This window comes from Leucoraja erinacea, chromosome 5 (assembly GCF_028641065.1).
Source record: "Leucoraja erinacea ecotype New England chromosome 5, Leri_hhj_1, whole genome shotgun sequence".
Lineage (NCBI taxonomy): Eukaryota > Metazoa > Chordata > Chondrichthyes > Rajiformes > Rajidae > Leucoraja > Leucoraja erinaceus.
The window spans coordinates 74,511,484-74,538,606 of record NC_073381.1 but is presented as its reverse complement, the minus strand read 5'-3'; the positions used below and the strand labels follow the sequence as shown (position 1 = coordinate 74,538,606).

The 27,123-nt window shown below is 44.3% G+C and overlaps 1 protein-coding gene across 2 annotated transcripts in view; it reads left to right on the top strand.

Moving 5' to 3' along the window:
* The first annotated feature begins 296 nt into the window (after window positions 1-296).
* The window catches only part of pex7 (peroxisomal biogenesis factor 7), a 76,097-nt gene continuing 49,270 nt past the window's right edge, over window positions 297-27,123 (top strand). For both annotated transcript variants that reach the window (XM_055635922.1, XM_055635921.1), the window contains exons 1-5: window positions 297-1,213; window positions 7,487-7,544; window positions 9,532-9,682; window positions 18,685-18,762; window positions 23,908-24,016. In XM_055635922.1, the coding sequence (XP_055491897.1) occupies window positions 1,090-1,213; window positions 7,487-7,544; window positions 9,532-9,682; window positions 18,685-18,762; window positions 23,908-24,016 (520 nt within the window). In that variant the 5' untranslated portion in view covers window positions 297-1,089. The remainder of the gene's footprint in view (window positions 1,214-7,486; window positions 7,545-9,531; window positions 9,683-18,684; window positions 18,763-23,907; window positions 24,017-27,123) is intronic.

The following is a 27,123-nucleotide window of genomic DNA, read 5'->3' as shown; positions in this document are numbered from 1 at the left end:
CGGTCGTGGCATATTTTTCAACATGTTGAAAAATGCCCGCGAGTAAAAAAAGGTCGCCATAGAAAAAATCTATATTTTTTTACTCGTAGGTTTAGTCGAGGTAGGCCGTAGTAGGTCGGCATGTTATTCGTAGGTAATCGAGTGTAGTCAAAGGTAATCTAAGGCAGTCGTAGATAGTCTTCAACATGGTCGAAGGGAGGTCGAAGGAGATCGTCTTCACTCTCCACTATTCGGTGTCCAATTTTCTGAAAGCTAATCGAAGCTAGTCTTCAACATAGTCAAAGGAGGTCTTCAACATGACTTTTTCAAACTCTCCTAAACTCGCCAATTAGGTCGCCGCAGTGGGACAGCCCTTAAATGAGCATTGTGTAGGAAAGAACTGCAGATGCTGGTTTACACCGAAGAGACACTAAAATGTTGGAGCAACTCAGCGGGTCAGGCGCTGGAGAGAAGACCTTTTCCAGACAACAGCCCAAATGAACAGTTTGTTGCTGCCTTTCATGCCAAGGCTCTTTTAATTTTACAATGTTAACACCAATTACATGAAAGCAACCCGACCCTACCCCTCGCCGTGCGACCGCCAGCACCACTGATTAGCGTTCGGCAGCAGCGTCGCACGCCGCCGCATCTGGGCTCGCGTTCTGTCGGAGCCGCGCGCCGCCGTATCTGGGTCCGCGTTCACGTTCGCGTTCTTCAGCAGCGGCCACGCGCCGCCGGATCTGGGTCCGCGTTCTACAGCAGCGGCCGCGCGCCGCCTCATCTGGGCTCGCGTTCTGTCGGAGCCGCGCGCCGCCGGATCTGGGTCCGCGTTCTACAGCAGCGGCCGCGCGCCGCTGGATCTGGGTCCGCGTTCTACAGCAGCGGCCGCGCGCCGCCTCAACTGGGCTCGCGTTCTGTCGGAGCCGCGCGCCGCCGGATCTGGGTCCGCGTTCTGTTGCGTGTTTACGACCAAAGATACTAGAGGAGCTATAATCTTTGTTTACAACTAAGTCGCCAGAGTGCGTTGCAGCAGACGTGGATCGCGGGCAGTGCTGCAGGTTACATAGTGCTCGCTCTCTCTCTCACTCACTGCTCACTTAACAATGAAGAATGACGGACGCTGCATTGATTAAAACCTTCCGGGTGCCAGCCCGGCACGGTTATGCAGTAGAAATATCTCCCTATTTTCCCTCCAGAGTGGCCTGCGCTACCTCCCAGTACTACGGAATCGCAGGTACCGTGGCCGACACACAAGAGATCGTTTGTGATTAAGTTTGGCATTTTGCTTTAAGAACAAGAAACTCATGCAAAATGAAGTTGTATATACAGCCCCCCAAACAGTTTATCTAGTCAGTTCGATTAATTTATGTAAGGATTATTCTTGTTTTGGATTTATTGGTATTTTACATAACTATTTATAAGACATCTTGACAGGTACATGCATAAGAATGGCTTAGAGAGATATGGGCCAAACGCGGGTAGGTGGGACTCGTGAATGGGTCAGCACGGCCAAGTTGGGCCAAAATGCCTGTTTCTGTGCTCAGTGTGGTCAGGTACAGTTTATCTATCCCATATGATATTTTAAGAAATAATCTTGGTTGGCAATAAGCGAGTTCGGTATTCCAAAAAAAGCAAGGAATCATGGGATTTGTTAAAGGTCACTCGTTATAAAGAAAAAGCTAACGAGGCGCTGGCTGCAAAAACTGTAAATTCTTATCTTTATTCATGATTTATGTGTAAAAATATGTTTAATCTGAGGAACGGGTGCGAGGCTGCACAGACACGCGCCTCATCCACAGCCTGCATCGAGCCCGTTTCCCCAGTGCCGCGGATGCTGCCAAGCTGCCGCTGGACCCCCCCCCCGGGTATCCCGTCCTCGCCCAGGGGGGTGGTCGGAGACTTCCAGGGTGACCCCAGAGCGGCGGCCCACAGGCCCGTGGTTGGGGCGGGGCGGGGGGGAGGAGGCGCTTGCTCCAGCCCGGCCTGGCTCCTCCTCCCGAGGAACCCATTCCTTTTCTCCGGGGATACTGCCCGTCCAGCTGAGCAGTGGCAGCACCCCGGGCGCACCCCCGCCGATGGCCGGCGCTCAGCCTCTGTCGGCGCCTGGGAGGTTTGGCCGGCCGGGTCCCCCGCCCCACTCAGCGGCCACCAGCCAAACGTGCCAGCGGGGGCCAAGTGCGGGCTGTCGGCGGGGGTGCACGCGGGGTGCTGCGGCGGCTCGGCTGGATCGGCAGCATCCCCAGAGAAAAGGAATGGGTGATGTTCCTGGTCGAGACCCTTCTCAGGAAATGTTCCGTGGCCCGCCGTATGCGTTCCCGCCGGTGGCCGCCGCTTGATCCCCACCGCCACCAAACCTCTCCGACTGATTCACAACACCTGACAATGTTTATAGCGAGTGAACTATGACCTGGGCATGTGCGGTAGGAATATCGAACTCGCTTATTACACAGACATTGTGTCTGTGGATGCAGCGTTTAAAGACAGCAGGGTCTTTGATGCCGGAAGACTACACGAAGAGCTCCAGTGTAGTTGTAATGACTACTTGTAATGTCTCATGCCCTCCACCGAGGGGGCAAACCGACTGCCACTGGCTCCCGACACCCCAGGACTGAGCCCCCCCGTGCCGGCTGTGAGCCTGACCCACCACCTCCAGCCGCCTCCAGTTGGGGATGGGACAACTGGGGATGGGGACGCCCAGCGTCGGCTCGGCAGCACCCACGGCGCCGGAGACCCGACCCCGACCATGGACCCCGACCCCACGGAGCAGCACAAAGCACAACTCGCTCGCTGAAATTAAGGTCTGATAACCAAAGATAACAAAATGCAGATCCGCACCCAACAATGTTTATAGCTAGTGACCAATGACCTGGGAATGCGCAGTAGGAATATCAAACTTGATTATTAGACAGACATTGTGTCTGTGGATGCAGCGTTTAAACATAGAACTGAAAAGGACCATTTGGTCCAAACGGCCTGTTTCAGTCCTTATTACAAACACATCTCTGAAACATGTCATCATCTATTATTCTTGCCTTTGTGTATGTATCGGATGTCCAAATAAGTATGTTAATGCTTTTGCTATAATTAATCTGTTGTATGAAGGTTTGATGGACAGCTCCTGTCAGATTGCAACATTTTCCATCCATAGCTTAGTGCTGTGAAATAAAGCATGCAACAATGATTATCATTAGACAGGCATTAACATGGGATTTATTTTCACTCAAAATATTAATAGTTTTCTGTTTATTTTGAGCAGCTGAAGGAAGAAGCAAAGAACTGCAGATGCTAGTTTATACCAAAGATAGTAACAAGGTGCTGGAGTAACTCAGTAGGTCAGGCTGCATCTCTGGAGAAAAAGGATGGGTGACATTTTGGGTTGGACCTGAAGATGGCTCCCAACCAGAAACATCACTCATCCTTTTCCGCCAGAGATGCTGCTTGACCCACTGTTATGCCAGCACTTTGTGTTTAGCAATGGTTGGTGTTGGTCCAAAGCCGAATCCTGCAGGGATCATATTTGGTACTTTTACCTGTCCCTACACCTCCTCCCTCGACTCCGTTCAAGGACCCCACCAGTCTTTTCAGGTAAGGCAGAGGTTCACTTGCACCTCCTCCAACCTCAATTAACCGTATATGCTTTTCCAGGTGTGGACCAAATGCAGGTTCAGCGATCGTTTCGCTAAACACCTGCTCAGTCTGCCTAAACCTATTTGATCTCTTGGTTGCTAAACGCATTAACTCCCCCTCCCCACACTGACCTTTCTGTCCTGGGCCTCCATTGTCAGAGTGAGGCCCAGCGTAAATTGGAAGAACAGCTCCTCTTCCCAGTTCTTCGAACAGTCTAACTGTCCCTGGTTACATTTTATCTCGGTTTGCTTTGTTGTTTACCTTCTCCTAGCCAACAATTATCTATTCTACATTTTCCTTGATCTCCCCTTCCCCTGACTCTCAGTCTGAAGAAGGATCTCGACCTGAGACGTCACCCATTTCTTCTCTCCAGAGATGTTGCCTGTCCCACTGAGTTACTCCAGCATTTTGTGTCTATCTTCAGTTTAAAGCAGCATCTGCAGTTCCTTCCTACACATTAGGGACTTTTTTGTTGCACGTGACTGAAATCTCAAATCTGATCACAATAGACAGTAGACAATAGGTGCAGGAGTAGGCCATTCGACCCTTCGAGCCAGCACCACCATTCAATGTGATCATGGCTGATCATCCCAATCAGTACCCTGTTCCTGCTTTATCCCCATATCCCCTGACTCCGCTATCTTCAAGAGCCCTATCTAGCTCTATCTTTAAAGTATTCAGAGAACTGACCTCTACCGCCCTCTGAGGCAGAGCATTCCACAGACTCACAACTCTCTGTGAGAAAAAGTGTTTCCTTGTCTCCGTTCTAAATGGCTTACCCATTATTCTTAAACTGTGGCCCCTGGTTCTGGACTCCCCCAACATCGGGAACATGTTTCAATAAGATCCCCTCTCATCCTAAACTCCAGAGTGTACAAGCCTAGCCGCTCCATTCTCTCAGCATACGACAGTCCCGCCATCCCGAGAATTAACCTTGTAAACCTACGCTGCAATCACTAGTAAAGAATCACAGTATAGAAGTGGAATCACAAAACGAGAAATGGAAGACTTGAATTTATATAATCTACCTGACTTTAGGTGTGCATCTCAGACCAAGATATTGGTCATACTTTAAATAGAAGGCAGAAAAGCATAGATGCTTGAAATCCAAAATGAAAATAGTGTTTTCCCGTTCTATTACTAATCTTTTTATGATATATGCAGGATAAAATTTGGTCGGATCACAACTCCCTTTCTCCTCAGAGAATGTGCTAGAAGGAGTTAGGTTGATCGTGCTCACAAGTGGCAACAATTATTGTTTTCAAAATTGTGTCTTCAGGATTAATGGACCAGATTTATGACTATCTCTGTGTCCTCAATACTTGCTTTAGATTGTTTGAATGTCTTGTTTTCAGCCATCCCAATTTAAAATTCTTCCCTTCCTTGTCTTCTGGTTTATTTTACCTAAATGAGTCTTAGCCCTCAAGCTCCCCAGAATGTTAACCAATTCTAAAAGATAATTTATCAAGACAGGTTACGTAGATAGTTCTAGTTTCTCACAGGAATGACATAGTGAGTGGGCTTAGTAAGATTAGAGCTAGGCCTTTCATGATTGATAGGAAGTTCTCTTCATACAGGGTAGCAGAATTGAAAGTTTGTCTTTACAAGAAGGTTATAAATAACGGGTCAGTTGCAGCATTGAAGATTGCAATTGATTGATTTTTATTTGCGCAGGTATGTGAGGATATGATACAAACTTGAGTTTCATTATCTAACTGAATGATGGAACAAGTTTGCGGACCTCAATTGCTTTCCCCACGTGAATGTTTAGTTTCAGCAAATTAAATGAATTAATTATAAATTAAGTACATTTTTAGGTATAATTGTTCTATATTTCTAAATTTAGTTTACTTTTTCTTTACTATTTGAACAATTATTTATTTGGGGATATCATTACGTAAAATTCCCATTTTGAAATAAGTGTAAATGATTGTGTTGGGATTGTCCGGTTTTGAACTATTGATATTAGAAAATGCATCTCATAATTCTTTTAAAAGCCATATAAATTTATAATATGGAAAAAAATCCTTTTGGTTTTGGTTAGGCATAAAAGAGCTGCTTGCTTATGTTCAGGCCATGTGGCTGCCGGAGGTAAATCATTGGCGTTTGGTTCGGGGAACCATACAAAGTTTTAACCTGATACAGTGTGGTAAACTGGATTGAATATTGCCTTATTTTTTTAATGTGCATACCTTTTTGCAATATTTATGTAGAAAAATTACAATTACAGGTGCACAACCTTTTATCCGAAAGCCTTGGGACCAGACACTTGTCGGATTTCGGACATTTTCGGATTTCCGAATGGAAGATTTTTAGCGTAGATTAGGTAGGTAGCGCGGGCAGCTTGAAAAGTCTGGAGCGGCTGCCTCCTCCCCGGAGACCGGGGAATCATTGTAAATCATTGCATAAATGTTAGTCAGTTAGTTTGGAGGGATTTTATGTGGTGGTGGTGGGGTGGGTGGGTGAAGGGGTAAACTTTAATTCTTAGTCCACTACCTGGTCGGCGACTCCCAACATCGCGGAGCTGGGGGCTCCGTCCGGCCGCGAGCGGTGCCGGTTGTAGCTCCGACCCCGGCAACTCTACCCCTGGCTGCGAGGCGCTCCAAATCCAGCGCCGCCCGCGGCCCCAGCTCCGCGAACGTTGGGAGAAGGCGGCCTCAGCGCCCTGGAGCTTACCGCACAGCGACCCGGTAAGGCATTGCCCGCTCCCCGCTTGTATCCCAGCGCTGCGAAGCCGCCGACTCCCAACATTTGCGGAGCTGTGGGCGTCCGGTTGCGGGCGGCACTGGATTTGGAGCGCCTCGCAGCCAGGGGTAGAGTTGCCGGGGTCGGAGCTACAACCGGCACCGCCCGCAACCCCAGCTGGGAGTTGGCGGCCACGGCGCTGCGGAGCTTACTGCACGGCGACCCGGTAAGGCATTGACCGCTCCCCGCCTCTCCGACCAGGTAGGGGACTAAGAATTAAAGTTCACCCCTTCACCCCCCCTTCACATAAAAGCCCTCCAAACTAACTGACTAATATTTAAGCAATGATTTACAGATGTTTAAATGTCTCCTCGGTCTCCGGGGAGGAGGCAGCCGCGACAGTAGTACAGACCTGGGTTGACCGTGGGTCGTTTCGGGTCAAGTTTGGCGCCAAACGCGAGCTTTGGTGTGCAGACGACATCCTGGAAAAAATGGCCGGTTTTCGGAGTTTTTCGGTTTCCGGAACACCGGATAAAAGGTTGTGCACCTGTATTACAATTCTGTCGCTATCAGATTATTCAGATTCAGATTCAATTTTAATTGTCATTGTCAGTGTACAGTACAGAGACAACAAAATGCATTATTAACAAACTCATTGCAGTTTGGCTGCATGATGCAAACAACTGTAGCTTGAAATTATTGCGAAATTGAGGTATAGAAATTTTTGTAGTACTTAAAAATCTCAGATCCTTGTATAAGTTGAATGTGGCTTTTTAATACAGTGGTAATAAATACAGTTGACCCCTGTGTTACAGAAATTTACTCTTGTAGAATTTGCATACCCCAAAAAATTAAGAAAGGGAATAAATTTAGCTCACATTGGATTTGTGCTACATAGATAGGTAGGTAGGTAGGTAGGTAGGTAGGTAGTTAGGTAGTTAGGTAAGTAAATAACAGAATAAATAAATGTATAGGCAAATAGATAGATAAACAGGTAGATTGATGGATACATAGATAAATAGATCAATTCAACTTGCATTTTGTGATATGTTCAGCGATGATGCAGCTTTGTGTAATGGTTCTCATTTGTTTTCTAGGAGTGCAACCTCACAAATATGGGGTTTGCCTGCATGTTTCATTTGTGGTGCTCCAGTGGTTGCCTGTACTTGACTATTTTGCATGCACTGCTTTTCAGGATGTGGAACATTAGTGGTGCTGGAACAGACGGAAACTGGAATTCACATATTCAGGAGGTACTGCAAATTGAAAGTTTCCATAATGTCCTAAATGTTGGCAGGGACAATAAAATGATAACATTTGGGTTTCTGCTTTATGTAAAGTTAATGTTGGCTTTTCTTCATTACGGCCTAATTTTTATCAAAAGGCAAGTGATGAATGTTATAATTGTAATGCCAACCACAGTAAAACTCTGATAATCTGTTATCTGAATGTTCAGAGGTTCAGTTATTTTGTCATCTGACTCACTGGATGATGGTACCTGCACTCCTTTGAAATTTACTTGGGTCATGTTTCCTGCATTTCACTGAGATTCACGTTCTCACCTTGAAATCCAGTTTAATCATGATTAAGTGTACGTTTCCTCACACTTGAAACTAACTTTTCCTGTGCTCCCCTACAATTCACTGGGGTCCCATTTCCCATGCCCCCTTTAAACTTTTCAGGTTTACTGGAAATTATATAAAACCTTCGAGTAACATTAAAAAAAAAACAGGGAAGTAAAAGTGGGGGTAGCGATAGGAATAACATCGGGAAAATCTGCCAGTCTGGCACAATCAAAACAGTTGTAACATTGAGATCCTTACCAAGTATTTATTGCAAGATAAAATGAACTAACTGGCTATCAAGAAAGCAACATTTAATGGATTTTTTTCAATGTTAGACCATACCTGGACAATCAGAGATTGGACAAGATTTTCAAACTTGCTGTAATGTAATTCTAATGTAATGTGTAACGTAGACATGAGTAACTATTACTTAAAAATGTTTAATAATTTTTCCATAACATTCTAGGCTTGATATGGAAATCTAACATTCCTGCCTTGAGGCATTCTTGCTTCTTGCGCATTTTGCTAGTTGTGTTTTCACTAAATCAGAAGATGAAGGCGAAATGTACTTTGAGCCATGGGTTTAGGAGATACTTTTGCTCCTGGAGCTATCAAGGAGTTGGGAGGCTAAGTGAATTACATTAGAAGAAACTGTTATAAAATTGCTTGGATCAATTAGATTTACCTTTCTCTTCATGAAGTTCACCCTTAAAGAAATGGGTTTCCCAAGTTACAACACAATTTTATCCTTGATTTTCCATTTTGTGACATATATTCATTTTGAAAAGCCCCTTACTTTCTTAGGTAAACAAGATTTCCTGCAACTTTGCATTTTTTTTGTACCCGTTTGTCATAGGTATAAATATTTGTATTATTTGAGAATTTATCTTGTACTAGACTAAGTGGGACCCGTTGGGTCCCAGCATCACACGGGAGGGCTGGTCCCACAACTTTAATTAGGCAAGGCAACTTTAATTAGGCAAGGCAGCGTTAATTAGGCAACACAACTTTAGCATTTCCAAACCAAAAGCAACACAGCTTTAGTATTTCCAAACCAAAGGCAACACAGCTTTAGCATTTCCAAACCAAAGGCAACTGAGCTTTAGCATTTCCAAACCAAAGGTAACACAGCTTTAGCATTTCCAAACCAAAAGCAACACAGCTTTAGCATTTCCAAACTATATTTTCAAACCACATAAAGGGCACTGACAGGTCAGTAAAACCACTCACACTTTAGTAGACATGTGTTCAGTGTTATTCACAGCTCAGACTGAGAGACGTGACCCTCTCGCTCCCCCATCTTGCAGAGACTGACTGAGGTACTAAACACTTCCGAGTTTTATTGTCCCTCCGGAAGGGGCGTGGTCTTCAGGAGAGAGAATCTCAACATTTTTTAAACACTAATAACTCTTTTATTTTTCATCAATGGGAAAAATCCTCTTGCCCTGCGCAGCGGAGGGGGACTCTGAGTAAGATGGCCAAAAATCACAGCCGTAAGTGGCAGCGTATTTTCTAAAATCAATATACAGAACAACAGGAAGAGGTCAAGATCAGACTTTTAGTAATATAGATAATCAGTCCTTCTGAGTGCATTAACCCTGTTATTCAGAACTTTCACAAAGAAATAAAATGATCTTTATAGAGCCAGATGTAAATAAATTATCCTTCTGTTTAGTTTTGACTGGAATGATAGTCTTTTTGATGTTACGTGGAGCGAGAACAATGAACATGTCCTGGTCACTGGTAGTGGTGATGGATCGCTGCAAATATGGGACACAGCAGGCCCTTCTGAACCCCTACAAGTCTTCAAAGAACATACTCAAGAGGTAAACGTGAAATTTTTAAAGTAGATCTGGTGAACTTCCAGTTTGAATGAATTGTTGTCTTAACCGGAATTCTCTGGGTAAAAGGTTCTATGTAGCCTACCCTATAGGTTATGTGTTGCTACCCTATATAGTAGAATTTAAAATCGCCCAAATAATGTACAAAGCAAGAAATGATTTACTCCCAGGTAATATACAAAAAATGTTCTTTAACAGTGAGGGTGGTTATAATTTGAAAGGAAAATTTAATTTAAAGAAACTTTGTGTTCGTACAACTATGAAGAGTATGTGTATTTCAATCTGTGGGGTTAAATTGTGGAATGATTTGGATGTCGAACTCATGCAAAGCATGAACATTACACAGTTTAAGAAGTGCAAAAAAAATAATTTCCAGAGGTAAAAGAATGAGGAAGGGCTGTGATGACGGTTAAGTTTATATATATGGGGACACGCACGCACACACACACGCACGCACGCACGCACGCACACACGCACACACGCACACACACACACACACCCCCCCCCCCCCCCCCCCCGTTTGGATCCCTGTCACACGGGAGAAGGCCTGGTCCCCCAACACAATATTGCACCACTAACCCGTAGCCCCCACGGGCGTGGTCTTTCAACTCAACCCGTTGCTGAACGTAAGATTCCAGCACTCCCCTGCCTCCCCCAGTACTGGACTTAAAAAACATTGCAATTGCATGCCTCCAATTGCAATAGTATTTCACCCTCCCCCTCCTGTCCTGCCAGGTGCTGGAGTAAGTTCCAATTGCACTTCCCCTGTCTGCCAACTGCAATAGGAATTCACCCTCCCCCTCCTGTTGAAGCACCTGCTGCCAGATGCTGGAGTAAGTGTTGCATGATGGCAACATTGTTGCAAAAGGTGGAGGACTGTGATATCCCATTCAGGTGAAAACTTGGTGGCAGCAGAGTGTTCCTGTATTGCAACTTTGTATCGAAGTCTGTTGGAAGCTGGTGTAGCAAGGATTTTAACAGTAAAAATCTTGTTAAAGTTAGCTTTTTTTAAACCTTGAAATATCAATAACGTGAAATATAACTTTAAATCTGAAGAAAACCTGATTAAACCGACGACGGGAAAAGGCAGAGTAAGATTCCGCAAAAAATGTTGCGCTATTGTGTATCGTTTGGTGTAGCTCCTGAAGATCACAGACAGACAGACAGACACACAAGTCGAGACTTTTAACGGTACATATATATATATGTGTGTGTGTGTATATGTATATATCAGGCACGTGCCGTGAGTGATTACTCGGGGTAGGCAGTCAGTTGGCTTTTTTTTTTTAATTAAACCGTGCCAGAGCAGATTGTTCTCTCAGTAAAAATAAAAAATAAAGACGGTAACAATTTAATTTGCCCAAGGCTTCCAAGTTTCCTTTATTCTGAATTACTGAATGGGTGGGGGGGTGAAGGGTGATGGCAGGTAGAGAGATGGTGGGAAAAACGGGAGCATAGTTGAATCAGTTGTCATCTTATTGAATGACAACACTTGTTCGAGGGACCAATTGGGGGGACAGTTCCTTTCAGAGAGAGTCTGGCCAGGGGTAAAGTTGCGGGGAGAGCAGGAGTGTTGAGAAGGAGGGGGTCGGGGATAATGCCAGTAACTCACTCACTCACCGCTGCTGTGGCGCTCCGGGCGCGGAGCCACCGCATTGTAGCCGGGTATAGAGGCAGCTTGGGTAGCTGCGAGCAGCCGCCGGGACCCGACAGCAGAACTGGCCGCCACTTCAGCGCCTTCTGCCGGCCCGCTCACCTCTGGCAGTGCTCTCCATCTGAACACCTCTCACCTGCGGCTCGCCGACTTCACTCATGTCAGCCCCTTCCCGCAAATCCTTAAATTCCCACAGCTGAGTAACCTCAATCCCGCTGTCTGAATTTAAGAATTTGCGGGAAGCATCTGACATGAGTGAGGCCAGCGAGCGGCTGGAGAGAGGTTTTTAGACGGAGAGCTGCCAGAGGCCGGCAGAAGGAGCTGAGGTGACGGCTGGTTCCGCTGTCCGGCCCGGCGGCTGCTCACAGCCACCCAAACTACTTCTCCCTCCCCTCCCCCCGGTCTCAATGTAGTGGCTCCGTGCAAGGAGCATCGCAAGTGGCTTGATCCCGCCCCCCTCCTTCACAACATTCGTGCCCTCCCCACAACTTTACCCCGAGCCAGACTCCCCAAACGCTGTGAAAGGAACTCTTTCCCCCCCACACCCCGGGAAATACGGTATTTAAAAACATAAAGCACCAACAAATGTACTTACCACATTATCGGCACACAAACTCCGTTCTTCTCTCTTTGTTTCCTAAGATACACTTAAAATAATGACTTAAAATAATGACAATCCATATTTGAAAATCCCGCCAAGAAACTGTTGCTGCACCTGCGCTGTAGGCAGCTGCGCCTGCGCAGGGCTGCAAAAGCAGAATTTCAGCTGCCTTCAGTCCCGCTTGAAAATGACAGCTTGAAGCAGCGCTGACAGCACATGGGCTGCACAGACCTTCAAGGGTTACAAGTGCTGCAGTTGAAAGGCACAGAGAATTATGCCTACCTAAAATCGATCTCTTAGATAGGCATAATTCTCCGATGCCTTTACTATTTATATTTAGTAATTGCCATTTTATAATTTTAGGCATAATTCTCCCATGCCTTTACTATTTATATTTAGTAATTGCCATTTTATAATTTTAGTCAGGGTAGGCAGTGCCTACCTTCCCTACCCTGACGGCACGTGCCTGGTATATATGTAAATGTATATATATGTATATGTGTATATATATATACATATTATATGAGTATAAATATATAGATTTGTAAATATACAGTGGCTTGCAAAAGTTTTCATACCCCTTGAACTTTTCCACATTTTGTCACGTTACAACCACAAACGTAAATGTATTTTATTGGGATTTTATGTGATAGACCAACACAAAGTGGTGCATAATTGTGAAGTGGAAGGAAAATGATACATGGTTTTCAAATTTTTTTACAAATTAAATACTGAAAAGTGTGGCGTGCAAAAGTATTTAGCCCCCCTGAGTCAATACTTTGTAGAACCACCATTCGCTGCAATTACAGCTGCAAGTCTTTTGGGGTATGTCTCTACCAGCTTTGCACATCTAGAGACTGAAATTTTTGCCCATTCTTCTTTGCAAAATAGCTCAAGCTCAGATTGGATGGAGAGTGTCTGTGAACAGCAATTTTCAAGTCTTGCCAGAGGTTCTCAATTGGATTTAGGTCTGGACTTTGACTGGGCCATTCTAACACATGAATATGCTTTGATCTAAACCATTCCATTGTAGCTCTGGCTGTATGTTTAGGGTCGTTGTCCTGCTGGAAGGTGAACCTCCGCCCCAATCTCAAGTCTTTTGCAGACTCTTAACAGGTTTTCTTCCAAGATTGCCCTGTATTTGGCTCCATCCATCTTCCCATCAACTCTGACCAGCTTACCTGTCCCTGCTGAAGACAAGCATCCCCACAGCATGATGCTGCCACCACCATGTTTCACAGTGAGGATGGTGTGTTCAGGGTGATGTGCAGTGTTAGTTTTCCGCCACACATAGCGTTTTGCATTTAGGCCAAAAACTTCAATTTTGGTCTCATCTGACCAGAGCACCTTCCTCCACATGTTTGCTGTGTCTCCTACATGGCTTGTGGCAAACTGCAAATGGGACTTCTTATGGCTTTTTTTCACCAATGGCTTTCTTCTTGCCACACTTCCATAAAGGCTCGATTTGTGGAGTGCACGACTAATAGTTGTCCTGTGGACAGATTCTCCCACCTGAGCTGTGGATCTCTGCAGCTCCTCCAGAGTTACCATTGGCTGCTTCTCTGATCAATGCTCTCCTTGCCCGGCCTGTCAGTTTAGGTGGACGGCCATGTCTTGGTAGGTTTGCAGTTGTGCCATACTCTTTCCATTTTCGGATGATGGATTGAACAGTGCTCCGTGAGATGTTCAAAGCTTGGGATATTTTTTTATAACCTAACCCTGCTTTAAACTTCTCCACAACTTTATCCATGACCTGTCTGGTGTGTTCCTTGGGCTTCATGATGCTGTTTTTTCACTAATGTTCTCTAACAAACCTCTGAGGCCTTCACAGAACAGCTGTATTTATACTGAGATTAGATTACACACAAGTGGACTCTATTTACTAATTAGGTGACTTCTGAAGGCAATTGGTTGCACTGGATTTTATTTAGGGGTATCAGAGTAAAGGAGGCTGAATACTTTTGCACGCCACACTTTTCAGTTCTTTATTTGTAAAAACATTTAAAAACCATGTATCATTTTCCTTCCACATCACAATTATGTATATGTATGTATGTAGATGAGATAAAGTTTGTGAATTAATTGATGAGTAGCGGAGAAGGGGTAGGAATAAATAAGTGTCTACTTTCTCCTACTCCTTTTCGAATATGTACGGTTTAATTTGTGTTGTTTATGAGAAGTTATTCAATGGGTTGTGTATAGTTTTAATCATTTCATTTTTTGTTATTTTGCTTTGTTTTTAAATGTTTTTGTTTTACATGTTTGAAATAAAATATATACTACTACTATTTATTCCTGAACTCTCTCGGTGTAGAGACGTTTGAAATGGTTTCACTTAAGCGAGCCAGAAATTGTTGTAACGGCTGGTTTGGCTTTGATTGACGCGAAATAATCATAATCATTCCATTATGCTGAAATTTGCTGCATGTGGATTTGTTAACAAAGTATTGTCAAATAGGAGACCGCAAGGGATGCCCATGTCCAATTGTTGAGTTTGTGAACCAATGAAAGAAATACGAAGAGAAAAATAGTAGACAATGACAAAAGAAATAAGGGAATGTAGGTTCAAATGAAAGAGGAATAGTGAGGGAGTTAAACAGAACACAATAAGGGAAGAAAACAGGATAAATGAAAAGTATTAAAAAGATGAACAGAATATAAAATCTCCCCAAATAAAGCAAAAAAGGGGATATTGTAACTGACAAAATGTGTAGGCAAGAACTGCAGAAACCGTCTGCATCACAGGAGCCAGACTATTACAAACCCACTGACTCCTATTACAAACCCACTGACTCCCATGGCTATCTAGACTACTCTTCTTCCCACCCTGCTTCCTGTAAAGACTCTATCCCCTAATCCCAATTCCTCCCTCTACAACGCATCAGTGCCCAGGATGAGGTGTTCCACACCAGATCATCATTCTTTAGGGAACGGGGGTTTCCCTCTTCCAATATATATGAGGCTCTCACTAGGGTCTCCTCGATATCATGCAGCTCTGCTCTTGCTTCCCCTCCCCCATTCGTAACAATGACAGAGTCCCCCTTGTCCTCACCTTTCACCCCATCAGCCATCGCATACAGCATATAATCCTCCGACATTTTTGCCATCTCCAACGAGATCCCACAACTAGTCACATCTTCCCATCTCCACCACTTTCTGCTTTCCGCAGAGACTGTTCCCTCTGCAACTCCCTGGTCAACTTGTCCCTTCCAACCCAAACTACCCCCTCCCCAGGTACTTTCCCCAGCAACCGCAGGAGATGGAACCTGTCCCTATACCTCCCCCCTCGACTCTGTCCAAGACAGTCTTTTCAGGTGAGGCAGAGGATCACTTGCATCTCCTCCAACTTCATCTACTGTATCCGCTGTTCCAGGTGTGGACTCTTGTATATCAGCGAGACCAAGCGCAGGCTCAGCGATCGTTTCGCTGAACACCTCCGCTCAGTCCACCTAAACCAACCTGATCTCCCGGATGCTGAACACTTTAACTCCCCCTCCCATTCCCACACAGACCTTTCTGTCCCGGGTCTCCTCCATTGTCAGAGTGAGGCCCAGCGCAAATTGGAGGAACAGCACCTCATATTTCACTTGGGCTGCTTACACCCCAGCGGTATGAACATTGACTTCTCTAACTTCAAGTAACCCTCTTTCTCCATCCCCTCCCCTTCACAGTTTTCCTACCAGTCTCCGACTACATTCTATCTTTGTTCCGCCCACTCTCCTGACATCAGTCTGAAGAAGAGTCTCGACTCGGAACGTCACCCATTCCTTCTCTCCAGAGATGCTGTCTGTCCCCTGAGTTACTCCAGCATTTTGTGTCCATCTTTAATATACATTCCCATCAGGAATAAGAACTCTGTCTGACCTGAAACGTCACCTATCCCGAGATACTGTTTGAGCCGCTGAGCTACTCCAGCATTTTGTGTCTTCTCTTGGAATAAAAGCTCCACTTGCAGTAAGTGTTCAATGTGGCCAACTGGCGAAGACAAGGTATTAGATTAGAATAGGCAAACAATGTTGGTACTCAGATGGTAACACTGAGAATTTGGAAAGTTTGAAAACTCGGCAAAAGCCGACCCATAAATTGAGAGAGAGAGAAATTAGAATTGTAAAGTAAAGAAGAAAGAAGAAAAGACAGGTTACTGAAGGTGACTGAAATTTAGCATGAGCCCTTCCAAGATATTGATGGTGTAGGTCACAGGGGAGGGATTCTTTGTTCTATCAAATAAGTATTTTGCATCCTGTCATTCCATGAGGAGACATGAAGATAAGGTACATTGTAAGGATCATGAGACTGATGAGAATCAGGAAGAAATATTCAGTTGGTAAAATAAAAGGAAAAGATACTCTTCAGTTATTTAACTTTAATGGCCATTTCTTGAGGTTTTATAATAGATAGCTGCAGGTGTTATAGATACATTTATTTTGATTGTGCAGAATTCACTAGATTTTAATGTGGCTCTTGTGGCTTCGAAGCTGGCAAGAAAGAAAGGAGAAAAACTGGGCTTGTTAGTAATAGGGAAAATACTACAATCTGTTATTTAGGACACGATAAGGGAAAGTGGAAAGTGGAAAATCACAATATAATGAGGCTGTCAGCCTTATGAAAGGCTAGTTGTGTATGACAAATCTATTAACTTTCTGAGAACGTACATGGCACACTAGTTAAATTGGAACCAGTTGGTGTAACGTATTTGGATTTTCGTAATGCGTGATCATATGACGCACAAGTTGTTTCACAAAATTACAGTTTGTGGTAATGTATTAGTGTGAATTGAGGTTTTGTTAATAAAAAGAAACAACAAGAATATGTAGGTCATTTTGGATGGCAGGAAATGGTAAACAAATGTTCGCAGGAAGACAGTGAACCATGAGTTGGTCATTTGGCCCTTGTGAGCCTGCCTTGACCTTCATAAAACTGCGGCTGATTCCATATCTTAAGTCCATATGCCTAACCGATAAACTTGGTGCACAGAAATCTACTTATCAAAATCTTGAATATATTCAATGATTGAATAACCATAACAGTGATAAAATTATTGCAGATAAATACAAAGTGCTGGAGTAACTTAGTGGGTCAAGCAGCATCTCTGGAGAAGAGGGATGGGTGACGTTTCAGACTGGACCCTTCTTCAGACCCCTGCAGAAAATTCTGCAGATTATTGCTCCTCTGCTTAAAGGAGCTTTCTCCTTGTTGCATTTCCAAATGGCTGATCCCTATCATGATAACATGCTCCTTTGTTCAAGTTTCTCCAGCTGGAGGAAACAGTTCCTTGATTCATCCCCAACAATTCCTCTTGGATCATGCATTTCTCAGTGAAGTCACATCTCATTCTCCAAAACCCCAGCAAATTTTGGCCAACCTTCCTCAGTTTCTTTTCTTCTGATAAATTCCCTAATCCTAGACATCAATCCAGTAAATTTGTACTGCACTGAAACATTTTTAAAAACTTCCAAAAACACAGAATTATTCTTCAGAAATGGAGACCAAAACTTTACCCTCTACTCCAGATGTGGATTTGCCAAATCCCTGGGAAACCGAGCAAGAGTTCCTTGCTTTTGCATTCCGACCACCAAAGAGTACATTTTACTGCCTTTAATACTTGCAAACCTGCACATCATGAACTTGTATTTCTCGATCACTCTCAATTTACTAGTTTCTCACTGTGTTATCCTTTAATATTTTTCCTATGTCAATAACCTCTTTTTATACTTCATATTTATAAATTGTTGCTCACAGCTTAAGCTGGCTTTATCTCTCTCCAGACTCTTTGTATCCTCAAACTTACCTTCTCGCCTAGCTGTATTATCAGGCAACTGGGATGTTAGTCTTTTATCTTATTATCCAAATCATTAATAGAAATATTGAAAACGGAGGGTCCAGTTCTGATCCCCACAGTATCACACTAGTAATAATTTGCCATTCTGAAAATGACTTAAATCAGTACCTAAACAATTGCTTCTACCAGTACCTAACCAGTCCTCTGTCCTTGCCAATGAGGCACATCTACTGTTGTTTTGAAATTGCTGTTCACAAGGGCTAGGACATGTTCTAATGTGGCCCATGTAGTATTTTGTCGGAAACCTGGTTCCTTGACCTTAATCCTGGCTAAGTGCAGTATAGTGGAAACTTTATTCACTTGAAGAACAGCTTTAGACGGCCAACAGCAGATGTAGGTTAACTCACCTATAGCTATATGTTTTACCTTTCAAATAAAACATTTCATATTTACAACCTTCTAAGTGCAGTGAATTTTGAACCTGTTTTCTCTGCTGTTATTCTTTCAGAACATTAAAAATAATTCTATGCAAAATGAAATGTGTATTGTATTGGGAAATATTTTCAGTTTATCATTACTTATCCATTGGTAAACTAATTTCCCAAATAAGTTTTGTGAATTAATCTCTCAAGTTCTCATAATATCATAGTGGAATATCCTCTATGATCAAAGGGCATAGAATGATCATCCTCTTTGATTGCTGCTCTGTCCACCTGTGTTGTTGCTGTTGAGGCCATTCTGATCAGTGTTTTTTGGCAAAAGCAAAAAAACGCAGATGTAGTCAACCTGAAATAAAACAGAAAATTCTGTATACACTGAATATATCCAGTAGCAAATAGAAACTGGAGCACGTGAAGGAAACCCACTGGACCCATAACTGCTGATACACTTACTAATGATTTCATTTTGCTTATTTAACTATTTGGTGGGTTTTTTCCCCTCTGCTGTCGCAGGTTTACTGTGTGGATTGGAGTCAAACACGAGGAGAGCATCTGGTTGTTTCTGGATCGTGGGATCAAACTATCAAATTAGTAAGTATATTCTGATTTTTTTTATTCTGATAAAAATGGGGACATGTTGGTTTTCTTCCAGGGTTTTTATTTTGAACATACCAAAAATGAAAATTACATTCAAGTAACTCTTCAAAAACAAATGTAACAAAGCCATACTTTGTCGGAGAGAGGAGTGCCCACAATAATTGACACGCAGTCAGACAGATGGACTGAACCAGCTCATGAGCTCCCCCACCCAGTGGTAGCCCTGAGCTGCACTGACCTCTTATGGTTGCTTGACTCTCAGTAACCTTGAGTCTTTGTTGCTACAGTTATGCGAGGTGGACGAGCAGAGAGTAAAGGGCCTGTCCCACTTACGCGACCTTGGCTCGCAAATTGCGCGACCTCGTGGTCGCTTGAGGCATACGGGCACCGTATAGCCGCGCGGGGCCGGTCCCACTTAGAAACGCCGAGTTGGTCGGGGCTGGTCCCGACATCGCGCGGGGCTCCGAAAATCTGTCAGTGTCAGAAATCTTGACGGCGTACGCCTAGCACGTGGCGTTGCGCGATGACGTCACCGCCTGGCGTGGCACTGCGTTAAGACGTCACTGCCCGACGCTGTGCGACGCCCAAATTCATTCGGCCCACCTCCTGCCCACCTAATTGGTAAGCATGACGCAAATGACGTCACGCGTGAACTTAGCGCGAACTTTGCGTGAACTCCGCCTCCGTTTGGTCACACCAAACGCATGCAATCGCATGCAAGTGGGACAGGCCCTTATGCCTCGGGTAATGCAGGCAGAGGCTTTGCCCATGCACAGCCTTATGGACCTTGTAGCAATTTGAATTGTCAAAAGATCTTGCCATTGGTTTTAGTTTCAGAGGACACCACCGGAGCATAATATGGAGGAAACCCAAGCAGTCACAGGGAAAACATACAAACTCTGGCCCAATGGCACTGGTGGTAGAGCTGCAGACTGACTGCACCTGAGGCCCAGGTCGACCCTGACCTTGGGTGCTGTCTGTGTGGTTTATTTGTTCTCCCTGTGACATTTACGTTTTGTCCGGGTGCTCCGACTTCCTCCAATATACCAAAGACGTGGGTTTGTACGTTAATTGGCCTCTGTAATATTGCCCCTAATTTGTAGGAAGTGGATAAGAAAGTGAGATAACATAGAACTAGTGAGGATGGGTGATTGATGTTGGTGTCCTCTGCATTTAGGAAACTATCTCACAAAGTTTGATCATCTAACTGAAGTTGCCTTGATTTTTAAAAATACTACCATCAACAGAGTGCCAGTGGAATGATTAGTTGCAATCTAGTTTTGAATTTGTTGAGCATCAAATTTTATAATTTCATTGTACATGAAGGGTCGGACATTGCTAAACTAATTTACTGGAAATGTTTTAGCTGTTTAGGGGTTCATTTCTGCAGAATAGAAAGGGAAAAAAGGTATTGTCTGCTTTTTACAAGATACTTCAGAACTTCAAGTCATGACCATTGCTGTAAGCAAGGGCAGGAGGTTAATGGGTATACCAGCACCTCCACGTTCTAATCCCACCACAACCACTGTTCCTACCCCCCCACCCCTCTCCTTGATACCCATTCCGACTTTAATGGACAAAGTGCTGGAGTAAATCAATTACCTCGTCAGACTTCTCAACTTTTTTGATCCATGTCTCCATCACGGGGCAGACTATCGACTGACGTCCACTACAAACCTATGGACTCTCACAGTTATCTGGTCTACACTTCATCCCACCCTGCTTCTTGCAAAGGTGCTATTCCTTACTCTCAATTCCTTAAGAATTTTTAGTTTCTATAAGATCCCTTCTTATCCTTGTAAATTCCAGTGAATACAAGCTCAGTTGACCCATTCTTTCATCATGTCAGTCCCGCCATCCTGGGAATTAACCTGGTGAACGTATGCTGCAGTCCCTCAATAGCAAGATTGACCTTCCTCCAATTAGGAGACCAAAACTGCATGCAATATTCCAAGTGTGGTCTCACCAGAGCCATGTACAACTGCAGAAGGACCTCAACAATTTGATCTTGTTACAATCTATCTATATTACTAAAAGTCTGATCTTGACCACTTCCTGTTGCTCTGTATATTGATTTTAGATAAAACGCTGCCACTTATGGCTGTGATTTGTGGCCATCTTACTCAAAGTCCCCCTCCGCTGCGCAGGACAAGCGGATTTTTGCCATTGATAAAAAAAATAAGTTATTAGTGTTTAAAAAATATTGAGATTCTCTCTCCTGATGTTCACGCCCCTTCCGGAGGGACTATAAAACCTGGAAGTGTAGAGGTGCCTCTGCAAGATGGGGGAGCGAGAGGTCACAATTCTCAGTCTTAGCTGTGAATAACACTGAACACATGTTTACTAAACTGTGAGTGGTTTTACTGACCTGTCATTGCCCTTAATGTGGTTTGAAAATGTAGTTTGGAAATGCAAAAGTGTGTTTTGATTTGAAAGTGCTAAAGCTGTGTTGCCTTTGGTTTTGAAATTGCTAAAGCGAGTTGCCTTGCCTTTGGTTTTGAAAGTGCTAAAGCAAGCTGCCTTGCCTTTGGTTTTGAAAGTGCTAAAGCAAGCTGCCTTGCCTTCGGTTTTGAAAGTGCTAAAGCGAGCTGCCTTGCCTAATTAGAGCTGCCTTGCCTAATTAGAGCTGCCTTGCCTAATTAGAGCTGCCTTGCCTAATTAGAGCTGCCTTGCCTAATGAGAGTTGCCTTGCCTAACTAGAGCTGCCTTGCCTAAGCTGCCTTGCCTAACTAGAGCTGCCTTGCCTAACTAGAGCTGCCTTGCCAAATTAGAGCTGCCTTGCCCAACTAGAGCTGCCTTGCCCAACTAGAGCTGCCTTGCCCAATTAGAGCTGCCTTGTCTAATTAGAGCTGCCTTGCCCAATTAGAGCTGCCTTGCCCAATTAGAGCTGCCTTGCCCAATTAGAGCTGCCTTGCCCAATTAGAGCTGCCTTGCCCAATTAGAGCTGCCTTGCCAAATTAGAGCTGCCTTGCCCAATTAGAGCTGTCTTGCCCAATTAGAGCTGCCTTGCCCAATTAGAGCTGCCTTGCCCAATTAGAGCTGCCTTGCCCAATTAGAGCTGCCTTGCCTAATTAGAGCTGCCTTGCCCAATTAGAGCTGCCTTGCCCAATTAGAGCTGCCTTGCCCAATTAGACTGCCTTGCCCAATTAGAGCTGCCTTGCCTTCTATATAATCAAAAGTCTAATCTTGACCACTTCCTGTTTGCGCTTTATATTGATTTTAGAAAAAGCGCTACTACGTACGGCTGTGATTTTTGGCCATCTTACTCAGAGTCCCCCTCCGCTCATCAGGTGCCGAGGATTTTTCCCATCGATGAAAAATAAAAGAGTTATTAGTGTTTAAAAAATGTTGAGATTCTCTCTCCTGTCATTCACGCCATGAAAGCCACGCCCCTTCTGCTGGGAGGGGGGAGGTACTATAAAACCCGGAAGTGACTCGGTCTCTGCAAGATGTGGGAGGGTGAGGTCACAACTTGCTTTCTTTAGTGGCCTTGCACCCTGCTTGAAATGGTATGAAACTGTACTTGAATTTGGTGCCCTTGCACCCTGCTTGAATGTCCATACTAGCCCTCTGGAAAACAGTCCCTTCAGCGCACAACACCCATACTAGCCCCTCAGAAAGCCTCCCCTCCCACTGGCCACCAATATTGGAATTGGTGGATAGTTGGAATATTACGTTGGGGGACCAGCCATCCCGTGTGATGCTGGGACCCAACGGGTCCCACTTAGTCTAGTAAGATTCTCTAAGCCAGGGCAGTCCCGATTTACCAACCCACCTCATTTCAGATGTTGGACTTTTTCCTATGGAGTTGTTACACTTTAATGTCGAGATACTATATTCTGTACTCTTTGCTCTACCTTTTATACTTATATTCATGTGTAGTATTGTCTAATCTGTTTGCATAATATTCGGCACGGTGCACAGCAGTAGAATTGCTCCTCTACAGCTCCAGAGACCTGAGTTTGAGCCTAACTACGGGTGCCGTCTGTATGGAGATTGTGTGTTCTCCCCGTGACCGCATGAGTTTTCTCCATGTACTCCGGTTTCCTCCGACATTCCAAAGACGTACAGGTTTATAGGTTAATTAGCTTCTGTAAATTTCAGCAAGTGCATAGGATTGTGCTAGTGTACGGGAATCGCTGGTTGGCGCAGATTCGTTGGGCCGAAGGGCCTGTTATTGTGCTGTATAAACTAAACTAAAAGGTTTTCACCGTATTTCAATATATGTGACAATAATAAATTTAAACCTATATAATATAAAGGAACCTACACTCAGTTAGCAGGTAATAGGATTGTGCCATGTGCTACCACATGAACTCCTCTTGATTTCAGAAAGCATTGGCTTTGGACCATTATGTGGGTTTATTTGAGATGGAACAACGAAAAAGCAACATAACCGAAAGTGATGTACGATTCACCACAATCCTGAACACAGACATTAGATTTCTTCCTAAACATAGTTGGTAAAAGAAGCTTATATTTAGTACAAGATGAATTCTAGCTACAGCAAATAAATTGGTAAAATAAGCTTTACTGGCTATAACTAGAATTTATCTTGTACTGAGATGAGGAAAAACTTTTTCACCCAGTTGTGAATCTGTGGAATTCTTTGCCACAGAAGGCAGTGGGGGCCAATTCACTAGATGTTTTCAAGATTTAGCTCTTAGGGATAACGGTATCAAGGGATATGGGGAAAAAGCAGGGACGGGATACTGATTTTGGATGCTCAGCCATGATCATATTGAATGGCGTTGTTGGCTCGAAGGGCCGAATGGCCTACTCCTGCACTTACTTTCTATGTTTCTTTCCAAAGCTAATAGTTGCTTTATTAAACAAGACAGCCGTTTGGCTGAAAGATCCGTTCAATACCTTTCCTTGAAGATTTGTTGTGGACCGTCATTATACATTTTAAAGAAGCTTCCATTTCTAAAGTTGTTTATCACACATGGATTTCCTGTCATTCTTGTTTCAAAATGGTCCAAAAACAATTGCTAAACTCATTTTACCAAATAAAGGCCTTTCATTTGAACTCTAGCCTCAGATTCTCTGACATTGTACATATATAGAGTGTGGGAATTGTACATTTGTCTTAATTATGTCTGGTATGGAGAAATTGATCAGTGCTTTTATTTTCTGTAGTGGGACCCATTGGTAAAAGAATCTCTTTCTACATTTCGGGGACATGAAAGTGTGATTTACAGCACGATCTGGTCACCGCATATACCAGGCTGCTTTGCCTCAGCTGCAGGTACATATTTGTTCATTACGTATATATATTTAAATATTTATATGATATGCAACTCGGATTCCGGATCCCAACACTTCACCCCTCTGGAAAAATGTTTGGAAATGTTTAAAGAAAGTGTTTATCTGTTGAAATATGATATTATAATATAGATGATATGTAAGTTGTAGTTGCAGCAATTTTGTGTAGTATAAATCATGTGTAATGTCACTGCAATACAATGTGCTAGTATCAATAATGACGATCAGCTAAAACAAAGTGCTGGAGTAACTCAGCGGGTTAGACAGCATTTTAGAAGGACAGGGATAGGTGATGTTTCTGGTCGGGATCCTTCTTCAGACTCTGAAGAAGATCTACTACTTATTTGGAATTAAACTTTTTACTTGCATATTTTATTTAAAATGGGAAATTATTCGCCAATGTAGCTGTGTTCAAAGTTGGTTACATTTCTTTGGGTTTCAAGGAGACAAAACTGTTTGAACATAATCTAATTTTTATTACATCCTTGAATTCTTTACTTTTTTTAATGCCGTAATCCTTTTGCACACCAATACATAGAAACATAGAAATTAGGTGCAGGAGTAGGCCATTCGGCCCTTCGAGCCTGCACCGCCATTCAATATGATCATGGCTGATCATCCAACTCAGTATCCTGTACCTGCCTTCTCTCCATACCCTCTGATCCCCTTAGCCACAAAGGCCACATCTAACGCCCTCTTAAATATAGCCAATGAACTGGCCTCAACTACCCTCTGTGGCAGAGAGTTCCAGAGATTCACCACTCTCTGTGTGAAAAAAGTTCTTCTCATCTCGGTTTTAAAGGATTTCCCCCTTATCCTTAAGCTGTGACCCCTTGTCCTGGACTTCCCTAACATCGGGAACACAATAGGTTTAACAAGAATAGGCTTTTGATGCTATTTTAAACATGATTAGAGCCCGAACATTAATTTTACTTCGGAGTCACGTGAGTGACTACGTGAAGAACCCGCTCAGTGCGCAGGTGCGGCATTACGTCCAGCTGTGCAACGGCGGCCTAGACGGGAGTCGGGCGCTCCTGCAACTAGCCTGAAATAAGGAACGTTAGGTAAGTACTTACCTTAATCGGGCCTTGTGGTTTTTTGCTCCAGGGGGAGCAAAGCAGCAGAGGAAGCGGCCCCCGTTCGACTCCAGCGAAGGAGCCGACAGTGGAGGTGGATAGGCGTAAACGGGACCGCACACGCTGCGGACCTCTGACAGGGAGCTGCGCTGATGCCGGTCCGCTGAACAGCTGTTTGATTAACAGCAGCGGACCGGAGGGAAATTTAAAACCCGACCGGCAACCCCTGCAGACTCCCGACAAGGAGAATCGCCGCCCGGGAACCGCTAGAATGCCGCCCGAAAACGGCAGGCAGCCTCTATCAACAGGTAAGACAAACCTTACCAAAAATACAGGTTCTACAGAACCAACTTTCCTCAAGCTCTGGAAACAGGCTGGAGACAGCAAAAAACAAGTATGTCTGTCTCCCCAAGACAGAGGAGGTCATGGAGCTAACAAACTCCAGAAAGACGAGGGGTCACTGGCTGAATGCCAAGGGAGCTAACACTCCCACCCCAGTGCTATTGCACTAGCCATCTCCCTTGTCGAGGGATTGATGGGACCAGAGCTAGGCTGGTCAAAGAGGAGGGGTATAAGACCAAACCTCAGGAAAAACGATCTCACGGAGGTAGGGCATATGCCTCCTCCACAATATTTACAGTACCCCTCTGCTCCCTCTTTTGAGGCTAGCAAGGGAGACCAGGGCTGGGCTGGTCTACAATAAGGGCAGGCGGACGAGAGCAGGAGTATGCCAGGGGAGCAGGATCATGAAGAGCTGCTGGGTGTCGTGGGCCACTATATGGCACCTCCACGCGCAGGAAGACTACTGGAACCCAGATGGCAGCCAGTATCAACCATCTTTCCAACAAAGCCCTGCAGGAGACGGCCTTTCTAGAAGCTTTAGAAGAGTACAGCGCCAGAGAATTGAGAGGCACTAAAAGTAAAGAGTGTCAACGGTCAAATCTGGAGGCAGCTGGGTCAGCAGATTCGCAGTCAAGAGCTAAAAAAGCAGCGAATTCTGAAGCTCCTAACATCGAAATCACCGCCTTTGCTCGTTTCCACGGAACATACTAACATGACCACCTGCCAACAGGAGTATTAGCACTAATGTGCAATACACAATATGAGATCAACAATCTAAGGCAGGACAATATAAGACCTGCCCTCAACCCCAAATATGCGGGGCTATGCAAAACCGCTGCAGCGGAAAGAGAGGCAGCTAAACCTGTGGGCCTCATGAGGGCAGGCCCGGGAACGAGCAGGACATCTCATCCAACACCCAGCTGGCAGCACCCCTCGGCATCCACCAGTCAACACCCACATCCAAGGACTGGTGAAAGCTCGGGGACCGCTGCTTATTACCCCCAAAGGTCTTTTTTAAGACATGGGCCCGGAGCGGACCCCAGGGAAAATGCGCCGCCCCACCGACAGCACCAGCATACCAGCAAAACAGAGCCTTCATGAAGAAACAATGAACATGGAGGTAGGTAGTCTGGTTCCTGCCAGCTTACACAAAATAAGGGTGCTCTACTAACTGGGGGGCATTTACACTTGTTTTAAAAAAGCATGGGGTACTGTCACAAATAACAAATATATACTCAACAGTATTAGTGGATACAAAATTGAATTCAAATTGGGCATATTACCGCCAGTTCACCAGAGTCTAGGTTGAGTGTGGTGACCCATCTACAACAATATATAGACACAACCCACAATCTCAGAGGGAGAGAAAAAGCCCTATGGATCAACCACAAGAAACCCCAAGACGGGGTAACGAGCCAAACCACTTCAAGGTGGCTCAAACAGGTACTGAAAGCTGCCGCAATAGACAATAATACATTTAAATCCCATTCCATTAGGGCAGCATCGATATCGGCAGCTGAACGAATGGACGTCCCGGTTGACCACATTCTCAATACGGCAGGATGGTCGAGGGAAACGACGTTCAGAATATTTTTATTGTAAACCGTTGATAAAGCCTGACTTAATTGCAGACAGAATATTACAAACTGCAAACATTTAATTTAAGCTCAGG